Raw genomic sequence first — 15,019 nt, 5'->3', positions numbered from 1 at the left:
CTCTCTTTCTTTCTCGGTCTTTTTCCTCTTTTTCTATTCCTTCTTCTTCCTGGTAATACATATATGTATCCGTTCTCTCTTTCTCTCTCTCTCTCTCTCTCTCTCTCTCCCTCTCGTTCTCTCTTTCTCTCTCTCATACATCTCGTCTTTAGGATTGCCCACGTCGAAAATAAGAAGAGAAACGTGAACTACCCCTTACCCTCTTTTTTCATTCCAGGCCCTTAAACGCGCACGTACATATATACACGATTTAAGAATTTAAAGAGGCTCTCTCTATATCTTTCTCCTTTTTTTTTTTTTTTTTTTATTTTTTTTCTCCCTTTTTTTTTCTTTATACGGATCGACGACAATTTTTTTTTTTAACGATTAACTTTAGAGCTCGAAGCTCGTACGAAAATAGGGCCATCATCGTGAGACTTAGACACACTTAGTAATGTATGTACTTACACAGATCCGGTTTGATGATTTACATAGTTGAAACGATTTTTGAACGAATTTTTTTTTTTATTTTCGTTGGTTTGTTCTTCCATTTCGTTCTCTCTCTCTCTCTCTCTCTCTCTCTTCCTTTCTTCTTTTCTTCTTTCTTTTGCTCTTCTTTTTCTCTCTCTCTCTCTCTTTCTCTCTCCTCTCCTTTTTCTTTTTAATATTACTTTAAAAACATCGAAACGATTTTCTACGAACGTTTTTCAGTTCTCGTTTCATGTGAAAGTTTCACGTTTATCCTTGAGATTTAACTAGTCGCTTTGACGATATATCTCGAAATTGTCAACTCGATCGATCTTTCCCATTTACGTTACATAAATATGTAGGTGTGTGTATGTGTTTATAAATATTTGTGTATGTATTTATATGAGAAGGATTTCGAATGTAAAGTGGGTAAATATAACGACTTGGATTAAATACTTGTTAAAGGAAAAATGTACGAGTTGAAGTAGCATCGATGTACCAATTTCAAAAATAAATGATTTTTAATATCGGCGATATATATATAAATATATTTTTTTTTTAAATATATATATATATATAAATATATTTTTTTTTTAAATATATATATATATATATATATATATATATATATTTTTTTTTTTTTTTCATGATGATAAATGCTTGAGTCTTTTCGTAACAGCAAATTACGAATTTAATTCGATATATCGTGTATCTATTATATTATATTATCGAAATGGATCGATTGTCGAACAAATTTGATTTATTTTCGGCGTTCGATTTTTTTTTCGAACTTTAGATGATCTACAATGAAATAAGAGGAATCTTTTCATCATTAATTGTTATTTCAAGCGTATAAAAAAAAGAAGAAAGGAAAAGAGATCACACGATACATCATAAAGAGGAAAATATAAATTAAGTAAATACTCGAACGCTTTCCATTTAAGAGAAAACGCATACGATTATTAACAATTTAATTTTTGTAACACAGGAAATCGAGATATATTGGAGCGAAATATAGTAGGCGTTCGATTGGCAACATTTCAAGTTTTAAAGCTAGGCTTAAATTTGACCGTAGAAGCAAACTAAAAGGGGAACTAGACGTTAAACTGGGACAGATTCAGATTAGAATTAACTAATTGTCGCCGTGTATGTGTGTGTGTGTGTGTGTGTTTGTGTATGTACTATTTGAGTACGCTGATTGAACGTAACACTGTTGCTATTTATTTTAACCAATCGAGCCGTTTCCCCACTTTTCATTTTCGAAAAGGAACGTAACCACGAAGAGAAAAAAACGAAAAGAAAAAAGAAAAAGAAAAAGAAAAAAAAAACAGAAGAAAAAAGAAAAACCACGAGACCCGATTTGGCTCGATTCGATACACTACTACTCCTTTTTATCATTTTCTGATGAAAATAAGCTCGTCAGATCGAAAAAGAAGAGAACATGGGGAAAAAAAAAGAAAAAGAGAAGGAAAAAGAAAAAAGAAAAAAAAAAGAAGAATTATTTTTAATTTCGAAGAGGTCGTGGAATATTTGGAGGATGGGAAGATGGGTGGAATGGACTAACTTACTCACCGATAACGTTCAAATGTACGAAATGGCTCATGTGGGGAGTCGTCGAGACCTGGCACTCGTAAATACCACTATCTCGATGCTGCGGATATTTTATTTGTAGTGTCCAATCCTCCGACTGAGCTTTGTGAATCGCACGAAATCTCTGATCATTCGTGTATGTGTACTGACCGATCGTCAGCAAGTGAATGTCCCTATGCCGGACCCACGAAACTTGGAGCGTCATCTGTAAAATAGGATAAACAAAGAGAGAACATTACATCATCATATTATATTTCAATCAAATATTTTTTTAATTAAATTTTATGTATATTTATATATATATATATATTTATTTATTTATATGTATTTAAATTTAATTTATATTTTTAAATTTGATTTATATTTTTAATCTTGATTTAATAATATTAAATATATAAATATATGTATATATAATATCCCTCTCTCTCTCTTTCTTTATATATATATATAAAGAGAGGAGAAAGAGAGAGAGAGAGAGAGAGAGAGAGAGAGAGAGAAATAATTAAATTAAGTTTTATTTTTTGATAGATAGCATATTTTCATAAGCGTAGAGAAAAATTACTTTATATAAAAGTATTACTATTTTATCTTTTTCTTTTTTCTTCTTTGTTTTTTATTTTCCTTAAACAAAATAAGTTCAATTCAATCAAAATAGAGAAAGGAAGGAATATTTACTTTACTCGGTTAGTTTTTATATACAATCAATTATCGATAAAATTTATAGAAGACACAACTTTGAAGAGAATATATATATATATATATATATATATATATATATATATTTACATAATATGTATTTCATTGATTGATTCATTATTAATAACATAAGTTTCTTTGAAAAGAAACAGGAATCGATTTTTCGATTAAATGGTAATAAAGAAAAGAAATAAATCGATATTATAAGCCTTTTTTTTATCGAAATAAACAAATTAATTGACGAAAATTATAGATACCTATTTGTCATTCATATTCTTATATAAAAATTACGTAATCGTGTCGTAATATATGAAATATATTATATTATTTATATCAAAAGTAAATAAGTGATTAACGTCGATCGAAGTTTTACAATTCGTCAAAGATTAATAATAAGATGAAATTGAAATGTTTATGATGATTCATAATATTCTATTCGATCATTTGTTGTATCGAAATAAATAACAATGCAAGCATTATAGAAATAGTACGTTATTATCTCTACGAATACAATCGTTAATTAATCCTCGGAGATTGAGAAATTTAACTCCAAAAAAAGGAAAATACGAAACGCGATGTCTCAATTCAGATGTATATATGTTTATATACTTCGAGTATAATATATTATATTATATTATATTATATTATATGTGTATAGTATAGTATATACAATACATATACATGTGTATGTACGTGTGTGTGTGTAGGAGATTAGACTGGTTCATTTCAGGATTTCACGGGGTCTTTCTTCTCTTAGATGGTATGGGAATTAATAGAGTCGCTTTGCATATCGTTGATAAAGTTAATGTCGACATAACGATAGAATAGATTCGAGTTATGTTTTGTAAGGTAATTGGACACGTTGATTTTCCATGGTTGACGGAAGCAAATATTTGTTTATTTTGTTAAAATAGAACGGAGGATTTAATCGAGCGGCCTATCGGTGCGAATAACGACGGCTATCGTAAGCTTTCAATATGCGGTCATCGGGTTTCGAGTTCGATTTTCCATTCGAATCTCAAACTTCGATTGCTTCATTAACTCGATCGTTATTATAATAATTAAAAAAAAGGTAGTACGTTAATTTCATTGTTCTTTCTATTCGTTCAACGATCATCTCTCTATCTCAAAGAGAAAGAAAGAGAGAGAAAGAAAGAGTAATGTTTATTTCTAATAAAATCAATAATAATAATAATAATAATAATAATAATAATAATAATAATAATAATAATAATCGTAATAATAATGACTGAAGAAACGATAACGAATCCTGGAACGTGGAAGTAAGTAATTTTTGTTTAGTGTCTTTTGATAGTGTTTTTTTTCATCTTCCATAAAAGTAAAAAAAAAAGGAAATTGTAATAATGATAATAATGATAATAAAATATTAAAGATACAATTAAGTTCAAATATATATATATAAAAATTTGTAGATTAGTCAACATATGCTTTATAGTCCGTAAATTCTTAAAAGCATGATGGAATGATGAAATGTTCGGAAAAATGAAAAACAAAAACAACGACAACAACAATAATAATAATAATAATAATAATAATAATAATAGTAATAATAATAATTAAACGTACGAAATTTTAATAAAATAAATTATACTATATAAATTGTGACAAGACAATAGACAATGTAAGAACGATTGGAAGAAAATTATTAAATCATTAATCGTTATGATAAAAATTCTTGAGGATTTTTCTTTTTCCTTTCTTTTTTTTTTTTTTTTTTTTTTTTTTATAAAAACAAATAAATTCTTCTGTGATAAAATCATTCGTCATGGATTTGTTTAACGATTAAAAATTTATTGCATAATAATATTGCAATAGTCCATGAAAATAAAAATAATCCATAATAAAAATATTGCATATATTTCATGAAAAATGGCGCGTTGATTTGTAATAATACAAAAGTTTTGCGAAGAAACATAAATTTTCTCGTACTTTGAGTTAGTCCAAACTTGCTCATTTGAGAAAGTTCTTACGTTCTTTCTATAAAAATCTTATTGTTTCTTCGCGTTGTTGTTTATGTTGTTAACTTTGACTATGTCCATCCCCTTGTCATCGACGTTGCCTTACGGATTTGTGGGATGTACAATTCTTTAAATGAGACTGTATTTTAAATTTCGACATACATACATATATACATACGACGAATGTTCTCAAAGATTTTTTCTCTCTCTCTCTTTCTTTCTTTAGCTAATTCTCTTCTTTCCTTTTATTTTATTTTTTTGATACACGAGTTATCAGAGGAACTTTTCAACATAGAGCTAACGTTGTCCCTTTCTCAGAATTAAATTTGCTAACAAAGATGCCTAATATAAGGTTTATAAAAAAGAAAGACAAACAAAAAAAAAAAAAAAAAAGAAAAACTTAATGCAACAACATTCTTTCGCTCTTATTTTTTCTTATGCATTTAATTTGTTCTATTTATCTCTTGGAAATTCATGCGTTCTCTATATTCATTCGTTCAGGAATTATTATTGAGAATTTTTCTTCAATATTTTTTTTTTTTTTTTTTATATTTACTTAGAGATCAATTATTAAAGAAAAGAAAAAAGGAAGTTCCTTCCTTTCTTCGATAAATTTTTAATATTTAAATGACGTGAAAATTTGTTAATATTCTCTAAGGTATAGATAAAAATAACGTAGGTAATTAATATCTAAAAAGATTAAATTATAAAAATTTCTTTGCAATTAGCTTATATATATATATAATACGGTTGAATTATCATAATAATTATTACTTGGATATGTAATTTATTGTATTATATTACAATACGTTACGTATTACAATTAAATTGTTGAACTTTGTTACGCCGATAAAAGTGTATATATGTAGGTATAATTTGTTATCTTAAACATGATCGTTTTTATAATTATCATAGCTCTGCATTCTAGAACACATAGTGATACATTAAAGTAACGAGAGATCACGAATAAATCTAGCATCGTTATCATTTACCTATGTACGTATGTATCTATATATGTATATATATATTTTTTTTTCCTCTCTCTCTCTCTCTCTATTACTCTACCTTATATATCTATATAATCGCTCTTTGCATAGCAATATTGTTGTCCTATGCAAACGATTTATGCTTCGTACCACTATTACGCTTTCAACGACCTATTCCTTGTCCGTTTAATTTACGTATGCTCTCTCACACAATCAAAAGGATCTATTCGTTTTGAGAAATTATATTTGTAGTACTATACATATTTTTTTTTATATATATACTATAATATATATTTCTTTTTGAATAAACTATATATCTAATAAATATATCAAAAGATTATTATTATTATTATTGTATTATTATATATATAATATATATTATTTATAATATTATATAATAATAATAATAATAATAATAATAATAATATAATAATTAATATAATAATCTTTTTTATTTTTTAAATAAAAATCTACATTTTTTACAATGGCACCATATTATACGTTCAATTTTCCAAAATAAAAATTTGTAAATCAAAATGAAAATGAAAATAAATTAATGAATGAATAAAATAAAAATTATGAATAGCGAAACATGTATTTTCGATTTTTATGTAGTTGTTAAATTTTCATGACTCGGAAGGTAAAAGCAATGACGTCGAAAGTAATGAATTGCTTGCACTTCTACGTAGGTGTGAATGATTGAAATGAGAATGGTCTTGATGGAGACAAAATGCTTTACGTCGAGATAAACGATCGAATCTAGAACGTTCTACGATTTTCTCGTGAGAACGATTTTAGCGAATCCGATAAATTCTACCTATTTCCCAAGTGAATTCACCATTGGTCCCTTTAAATTGAAACTTCTAATAATATTCGAAAGCGAAAGTCAATCGTCTTGTCGTTATAATAATAATTAATGATTTTCGATAAACATCGATTTTATATTATAACGGATTATGATCGATATTATTATTTTTTTTAATTCGATATTAAAATTAAACGATTTATCCTTTTTTTCTTTTTTCGAACAATTTAACGATATATATACGTTACGTATATAATCATTTTATTGTAAAACAAATAATGTTGAAAATTTTAATATTACATCGTTTTTCAATGGCATGGTTAATAAGTAAAGACGATATTCGTAGTATTAAATAAAATAATACTAGTAAACCATTGTATAGTATAATATACAATGTTATACTATGTTATGTTATGTTATGTTTGGATTAGTCAAGAAATAATGTCAAAATTGTTACTATTTTATATTTAAATAAACAACATCGTGGTATATCGTATAATAACATTGTATTCGATTGTGTTTATTGTTATACGCCAATGAATAATTTTAATAAAGCTATTCAAATAAAATCAATTACAGATACTAAACATTGTTTATTTTGGAATATAATAAAATACGAAAAATTTTTCAACGATAATATAGCCGAATCTTCTAATGTCAAATAATATAAATAGTTGTGTGATTTATATTTGATCGTATTAAAAAGTAAATTCATATCTACTCACGCAATTGAGATTGGAAAATAAATGGAAGTTCGGCTTAATCGAAATTAAAGCGATAAGTAAAATGAATGGCTAATGAATCCGTCGCTCTCCGATGATTTTATCCCTCGGTAAAAACAATAACGGTTATCTCCGTCACGAGATTTCCCATCGTTAAATAAATCGTGGTCGTATGTTTTGTATAAACGATTAATAAACGCCCATCGTAAAATCGCGAATAAAAGAAAGAATAAAAAAAAAAAAGAACGAAGAAAATATATAGGTATATGTAGGTATAAATATATTATATATTATATATTATATATTATATATATACATATATATATATATATACACATACATATATATATGTACACACCAAGCGGAATGAAATATATGAATTCGTTTTAATCTCACGAGCCTTCTCGTTTCGTCCATTCGATCGGCGAAAAAGAATCGTTTCTATTTAAGCTTCATGTCGATTAAATGTATAGCCATCAATCTAATATCTTTCTCTCTCAATCTCTCTTTTTTTCTTTTTTTTGTTTCACAAAATAATAAATGAAATTGATGAAAATATCGTTGATCGCATTTTGGTTATCTAAAATTTTCGTTTAAAATTACATACGTATTCTCGAAAGTGGATACTAAATTTCTAAACGTAAAGAATGAAACGATTATATCTTCGTTTTTTTGTTTTTTTGTAAATAAACTATAATATATGATAAGTTACATTTGTTTTTGTACCTATTTATACCTATGCACATATATTCATACATATACATTGTTTTACAATTTGAAAATTTTCATTGTTTGTTTTACGTATATATATATATATATATATATATATATATATATATATATATATATATGTATGCATATATACACAAATTTCACAATATAATATTTTCAAAATAATTTAGACCAATACTATTTATAAATATAATTCATTAGTTTCCAATTAGTTTCCAATTATTAGTGTTTTATAATATATTGATATCGATTTGATAATACATCAATTAAATTGCATAACACCTATACACGTGCAGAAATATACACAGACACACACATTTATTTATAGAAAGCAGGACTCTATCCCTCTCTCTCTCTCTCTCCTTCTCTTTATCTCTAATCCTTTTAATATGATTTACGTTATTTCTATTCGCAAGACTCCCACGTTACTTCGGATGACATTTTGAATATAATCTAAAGTTCATAAATTATCAGAACTAACGCAGATACAGAGAGGAACTATCTAACCTGTTTTGAAATTCAATTATCGAAAAGCATTCATTTATAATGTAATATAATTTAGAGATATACGGGTTAAAACTTAATTTCGAGATTAATTATCATTCGAGAATATAATAATCGATTTAGTAAGTTGTACGAAAGCGTATTGTTTCTCTTCTATTAAAAATAATTAACCTACCATGCATAAAACAAATAATGATAATTTTAATATATTGTACAAAATGAAATGTTCCCTTCTATTAAAAATAATTAACCTACCATGCATAAAACAAACAATGATAATTTTAATATATCGTACGAAACGAATTGTTTTCTTTTATTAAAAATAATAATTAATCAATCTATATATATATATATACATATATATACATATATATATTAAGGGGACCAGAAAGTAATGTCGTTTCTGCGCATGTCGATATTTGATTATGATTAAAAATAAAAACTTGTTAAAAATTTATTCGTTTGAATTTAATTTAAGAAAACGACATTACTTTCCGGTCCCCCTAATATATATATATATATATATATATATATATATATATATATACACACACACACGTAATATAGAGAGGATTTCTTTTCAACTTTTTTTTTTCCGTTTTTTTTTTCTTATTTCTTTTCTTTTCTGTCCTTTTTCTTTTATAAGGAGAAAGAGACCATCAAGTAAACTCTCTTTATCCTTCCTTCACATTCTCAGCGATCACTATCGACGTACCTAAAGGAGACGAATATCGTTTCGCATCATCCAACGTTCTTCGGTCTGCTTATCTAGCGAGGTCATAGTCGCCCTAAGGGTCAGCAGAAGTCTATTTATCCCACGGGATTGCGCCCTTTCTCGCGCAATTTCATCCTGGCAATCTCCATCTTCTATCCGAAGCATCGGCCCGAAACGTTTTCCCTTCTGCACCTCCACCCCCTTCTTTGAATCACCACATCTCTCTCTCTCTCTCTCTCCTTCTCTCTCACTCTCACTCACTAACTCACTCACTCAATCATTCACTCTTACTCTTTCTATCTCTCATTCAACTTTCCTATCCATCTTCTTATACTTTCTCTCTCTCTCTCTCTCTCTCTCTCTCTCTCTCTCTCTCGCTTTCTGCCTATTTTTCTCTTTTTACTCGTACGTCTTTTTCTAGTTTCAAATTGAAATCATTTAACTCTCATTTAACGTATAATTGCACGATTATCTCGTTCATATTTCATATGAAAAATCGTTTAACATAGAATTGTAGAGATTGACTTTGATTATTTTTTATTTCGATTTGTGCATGATTAATGTTCTTTTTTTCTCTTTTTCTTTCTGTTTTTTTTCTTTTTTCTTTTTTTTTTTTTACAAGACCCGATAATGATCATAAATTTTGTGTAAAGATTTTTTGTAGTAAAGAGAGAGAAAAAGAAAAAAAGAAGAATTGAGTATCGGTCGTTCTACCAGTTTGAAATAAACAAAAATTAGATTCGAAAGAAATAAAATCAAAGGTAAAATAAAAAATGGTAGGATGATGTTTAATAAGGTATATATATATACTTGTATATTTTGAAATAAATAATTTTAAGAAATTCTTGATTGTATTACTTCATTCCGGTTTAATCTTGGAAACAGAAATGGGACTACGCATATGTTTGAACGCATATTCTTGGATACATACATACTTACATATATACATACAGACAGACAAACAGCATACATGCATAGATACGTTTCCTTTGTAGCACAATTTGCTCGATGTACTTTCATTTGTTCTCTTCCCGTTTGATATAATATCTCATTTCGACTCAAGGGGAAAAGAGGTTGTTAGAATTAGAACAGGGAAAATGAATAAAACGTGGTGCATAAATATTTCGCGGTTAGAAGATGCTTTTAGTTAAGGGGGATGGGGGGCACCCTTGTGAACTGTGCATTTGCGGCTTTATTTTACCTGCTTGTCTCGTAAAACGAATAAAAGAAAAAAACAAAAGAAAAAAAGAAAAAGAGAGAAAAAGGAAAAAAAAAGAAGACAGAAAAGAAAAGGAAAAGAAGTATCTAATAAAAGTTTACAAGAAAAACAAAACAACAATTTCAATAAGTATTCGTATAATCTCTTTTCTTAAAGTAATTAAATAACCAAGTAGATTGGAACTTCGAGTTCGTAGAATATTTTTTATCGGGAAGGAGAGGGGGTGTTGAGAATGGTGGAAGTGATGGGGACGGAGTGTACGGGCGGCAATAACGTTGGCGCCGGCGAATATCAAACACCGTTCGTTCTACTTAACTTTTACCCAGGCATCCTTTCTCAGTGTCTGATCAAATACTGATAACTTCTACATTACTTTATATTTATCAGCAATTACGAAAATAGTCAGAGAGTCAAATAGTCAACTCGAAATAAGAATTATTAAATATAGAAATTAATCATTCAAGAATTAATTAATATGAAATGAACATTAATATAATATTTAATGAGAATTTATATGATTTTAAATTTTTCTTTTTAACAATAATATCACACGCTTACATACATATATATATATATATATATATATATATATATATATATATTTATATATGAACCGTTCACAAGCCAAATCGATCGAATCCACTTTTTGAATTTTTAAAAAATTAAGAATCAAAGCACGTCGATGGATATACTCATTTTTTATATTCATAATTAATTTCCCTAATTTCTATTATTCGATATCATTAAACGACAAAACTTTTTAGCCGTCGAATAAAAATTAATTGTTTTCAGTAATAAAGATTATTATAAAATAATTCTATCTTATTCGGTTTACATTTACATAAAAACTACATCTGCGTTTATACATTCTACAACATTTATTTGAATTTATATTATAAAAAGAATTTTAAAAGACAATTTATATTATTTTATCACATTTCTCCACTTTTTATTTACACACTCACACACACACACACACACACACACATATATAATTCGTCTTAAAATTGATTTTATATATATTATATTTCGTCATTTCATTACAAATCGAGATAACAAGAGAATATATTATATTTTGTTATTTTCTTTTCCTATTTGAAATCGATTCGGATTATTTAACAGACGAATAAACTTACACTATTACGTTATATTTATCCGTTTTTCTTGGTCGAACGAAACCTACTACCTAACTACGACGAAAGCTTTCTCTCTCTCTCTCTCTCTCTCTCTCTCTCTCTCTCTCTCTCTCTCTCTCTCTCTCTCTCTTTCTCTCTTTAGTTGTTTTCTACGGTCCACGTAGAAGGGGGATACTGGCTAACTATCGCCAATTACAGTCCTTAGGTACCATAATGGGCTTTCAATATCCCAGCAAGCAAGTTTGCCGGAAGGTAGACGTCCAACAACGACTTTCAACATTTTCTTTCTCTCCCCCGTTAGATTTTCTCCTCATTTTATGCTATCTCACTCTACATCGAGCCTTCTCCTCTTTTCTTTTTCATCTTTCTTTTTTTTTTTTCTTTCCATCGCTCTTTCTCATTCTCTCTCTCTCTCTCTCTCTTTCTCTTTCTCTTCTTTTTTCTTCTGCTTTTTCTGCTTTTTCCTCTTCCTCATCTTAAAATGAGTACACTTTCGAATAATTTATCTCTCACGTTGGAGCTTCGATCCAACGTCTCGTAAACGTCGTTTCAGCACCGCTTAGAGACTACGATATAATCGAGTTTGACGACGTTAAGAAAGAAATCGATCGACTGGAAAGAAACAGTCGTAGCTTCATTTTTTATCCTCTTTCTCTCTCTTTCACCTCCTGTCCCCATCCCATTTCTCTTGTCCTCCTGTCTCTCCATCCCCCACCCATCCCTGTCGTTATTTGTAGTAAGAATGAAAGATAAAACGAGGAAATAATAATCGTGTTTCTCGTTATAGGTTTCTGTTAAGCCAGAATACATACGAGACATAAGACAAAAAAAATCCATACTTGTACTTACGTTGTATAATTGAATGTAAAGAGAAGAAAAAAAAGGAGAAAAAAACGAAGAAGAAAGAAGAGAAAAAAAGCTTGTTTCGAAGAAATCTTCAGATTTCTCTGCGCTGTAGTAGTTCTTTTTCTTCTTTTCTTCCTTTTCTACCTCTAAGAACGTGACCTTCTTATAATTTCACAAGTACTCCAAAACCATCTCAAAAACGTCGATCTCTTTTGCAATGGAAAATCTTAGAAGCCAAGACCGATCCTTTTTAGTTTCCTCTTTTGCGAACTTCCACGGATTTATAAAGAAAAAAGTGCTTAACTTGTTCGAGCAGCGTTTAAGTTAATTCCTTTCGAAAAAAAATTCGTATAATAATGGCATTATGTGGGTGATGAGGAGTGATGGCGGTCAGGATACAAAGGGGAAAGGGGAAGGAGAGGGGAAATGAAATTCGCCATAAAAAGGAATTTCTATTATGCGTATCGACCGATAAGAATTGAAGTTCGTTGATATTAAGAGAAATCTCTTTGTAAATTTGACATCGCCGTTCATTGTAAAATTTGAAAATTTTTGCATTGTAAAAATGGAGCTAATTATTTTTCTAAATCTTTTTCTTCTCTTTTTTTTTTTGTTCCTTATCTTTCACTTACGATATATAACTCTATAAATTATTACGATTTTCGAACGAAGATAATGTATTTTAATCCTAATTGTGCCTGTGGAATGTAGGAGACCAAAATCCGGAAGAGCTTAATTAAAATAATTTGCGCATTGTGTGATTCATAAAATTTCTGTTTTTTTTTATAATGACAGACTTGGAAAAAGGGGTTTTCAAATCTATCGATTATTATTACCGAAGCCTCAAAGAATATAAAGTATTTTTTTGGAGTAAAAATTATTCATTCTGTATAAATAATAGCTGTTCTAAGTGTCTAGACTATAACATATCCCAAGTGTACAACTTGAAATTATTTTGAGGTGTGCACAAATAGGATTAAATTCGTTTCTGCAAAGATTATCATTATTCCCTGTTATGCGTTCAGTAATCGAGTTACTGAATTCGGTTAAGTTAATACCGAAACCTTTTTCCTACATTTGTATTTTTGTCATGGTAAATTCCTTGTCGGTATAATATACCTATTGTGTATATATATATATATATATATATATATATATATATATATATATATAAATTCGCATTCATACATATGAAACACGTATATATGTACAAAAGTGTATCGTAACGGTCAATGCGAACGAACCAGTTGGTGGAACGAAGTTAATTTCGTTGCATTCACAGTTGAATAAACGGGTGAAACGCTTATAGGGTATTGTCGACAAAAATTCCGACTTATACGGATCAAAAATCTATACGAACTAACCTTTACTACGTGAACGTTTGAGTGAAGTGACTTCGTCGGCAAAATTTTTGCTACTTTTTATTTTTTTATTTTTTTATTTTTTTTTTTTTTTTTTTTTTTTTTTTTTTTTTTTTTTTTTGGTATAATATATACTATATCCTTTTCCTTTTTTTTCCTTTTTTTTGCAGAATATACAAATTGGAATGTAGAACTAGATTGAAACGAAGATGCATTATTATTGTAAATAGAAATTCCATTATCTAAACACAGATCACATTTTTGCATTGAAAAGAAAATATCTAATATGCATATTCAAATGTCATTGTATGTTCTTTTTTTCCTAATTAAATATTATCTTATTAAATGTTATTGTTCAACGTTTGTAAATTGAATCTGTTTATAATTGACAATGATCGATTTTTCGTCAACTCACTTTATTATATGCTTCACCCTTTTTTCTATGATGTCACATTTTATATAATTTTTAGTTTTCGCTGTTAAAGAAAAAAAAAAAAAAGAAGAAAAGAGAGAAAAGAAAAAAATTTTTCCATTTCATCATCTAAATACATATAGAGATAACTAATTTGACAATAAAATGTCATTGTCATTAATAAAATGTAAATAATTTAACAACTATCGGCACGACTGATTAGAATGACCAAAATAAACTTCTGGAGATTAGGTTTTAATTCGAAGAAGTTTCTTATCTACTATCATGTAATGATAGTTTCGTAGTAGAGCACGTGAAAGTTTTCGACAGGATTAACATAATCCAAAAAGTTTAATCGGTCGACGTAGTATACTAATGGACATTGACATTGACATCGAACATTGACATCGAAAATTTTAGAGATTTGATTGGAGAATATAGCTCGACGCGAAACAACAATGCGAGGTAGAACGTTGTCGATGCTCATAATATTCGTCATAGAGTGAGAGTGGGAGAAAGAAAAAGAGAAAGAAAGAAAGGGAGAGAGAGAAAGAGAGAGAGAGAAAGAGAGGCAAAATAATTCACGATTAGTTCGACAAGCACTGTTGTAAATCCGCGAGTGCCACGTAGTTACGTTGGCCTTGACAAACTCGAAATGTTTGTCTTCCACTAACGAAGCTTCTAGTATCGTTCTAGAGTAGACATACCTCTCTCCCTTCCACCCTTGGCTCTTTTCCGCGACCACCCTATATCACGCTATACCCCTCTCCTACCTCTCGCGCTCCCCCTTCTAAAGTAATCGTTCAACATGACACAGCTTCACCTGTTGCTACTCTTTTTACGTTACGATTGCTTAAACACACCCCGAA

General features: G+C 28.6%; 1 protein-coding gene across 4 annotated transcripts in view; it reads right to left on the bottom strand.

Moving 5' to 3' along the window:
• The window catches only part of LOC124946566 (zwei Ig domain protein zig-8-like), a 322,344-nt gene that overhangs the window by 78,766 nt on the left and 228,559 nt on the right, over positions 1–15,019 (bottom strand). For all 4 annotated transcript variants that reach the window (XM_047487385.1, XM_047487382.1, XM_047487384.1 and 1 more), the window contains one exon: positions 2,020–2,242. In XM_047487385.1, coding sequence (XP_047343341.1) covers positions 2,020–2,242 — 223 coding nt within the window. The remainder of the gene's footprint in view (positions 1–2,019; positions 2,243–15,019) is intronic.

Source organism: Vespa velutina, chromosome 2 (assembly GCF_912470025.1).
Source record: "Vespa velutina chromosome 2, iVesVel2.1, whole genome shotgun sequence".
NCBI lineage: Eukaryota > Metazoa > Arthropoda > Insecta > Hymenoptera > Vespidae > Vespa > Vespa velutina.
The sequence above is the reverse complement of the archived record's forward strand: the minus strand, read 5'-3'. Positions and strand labels throughout refer to the sequence as shown.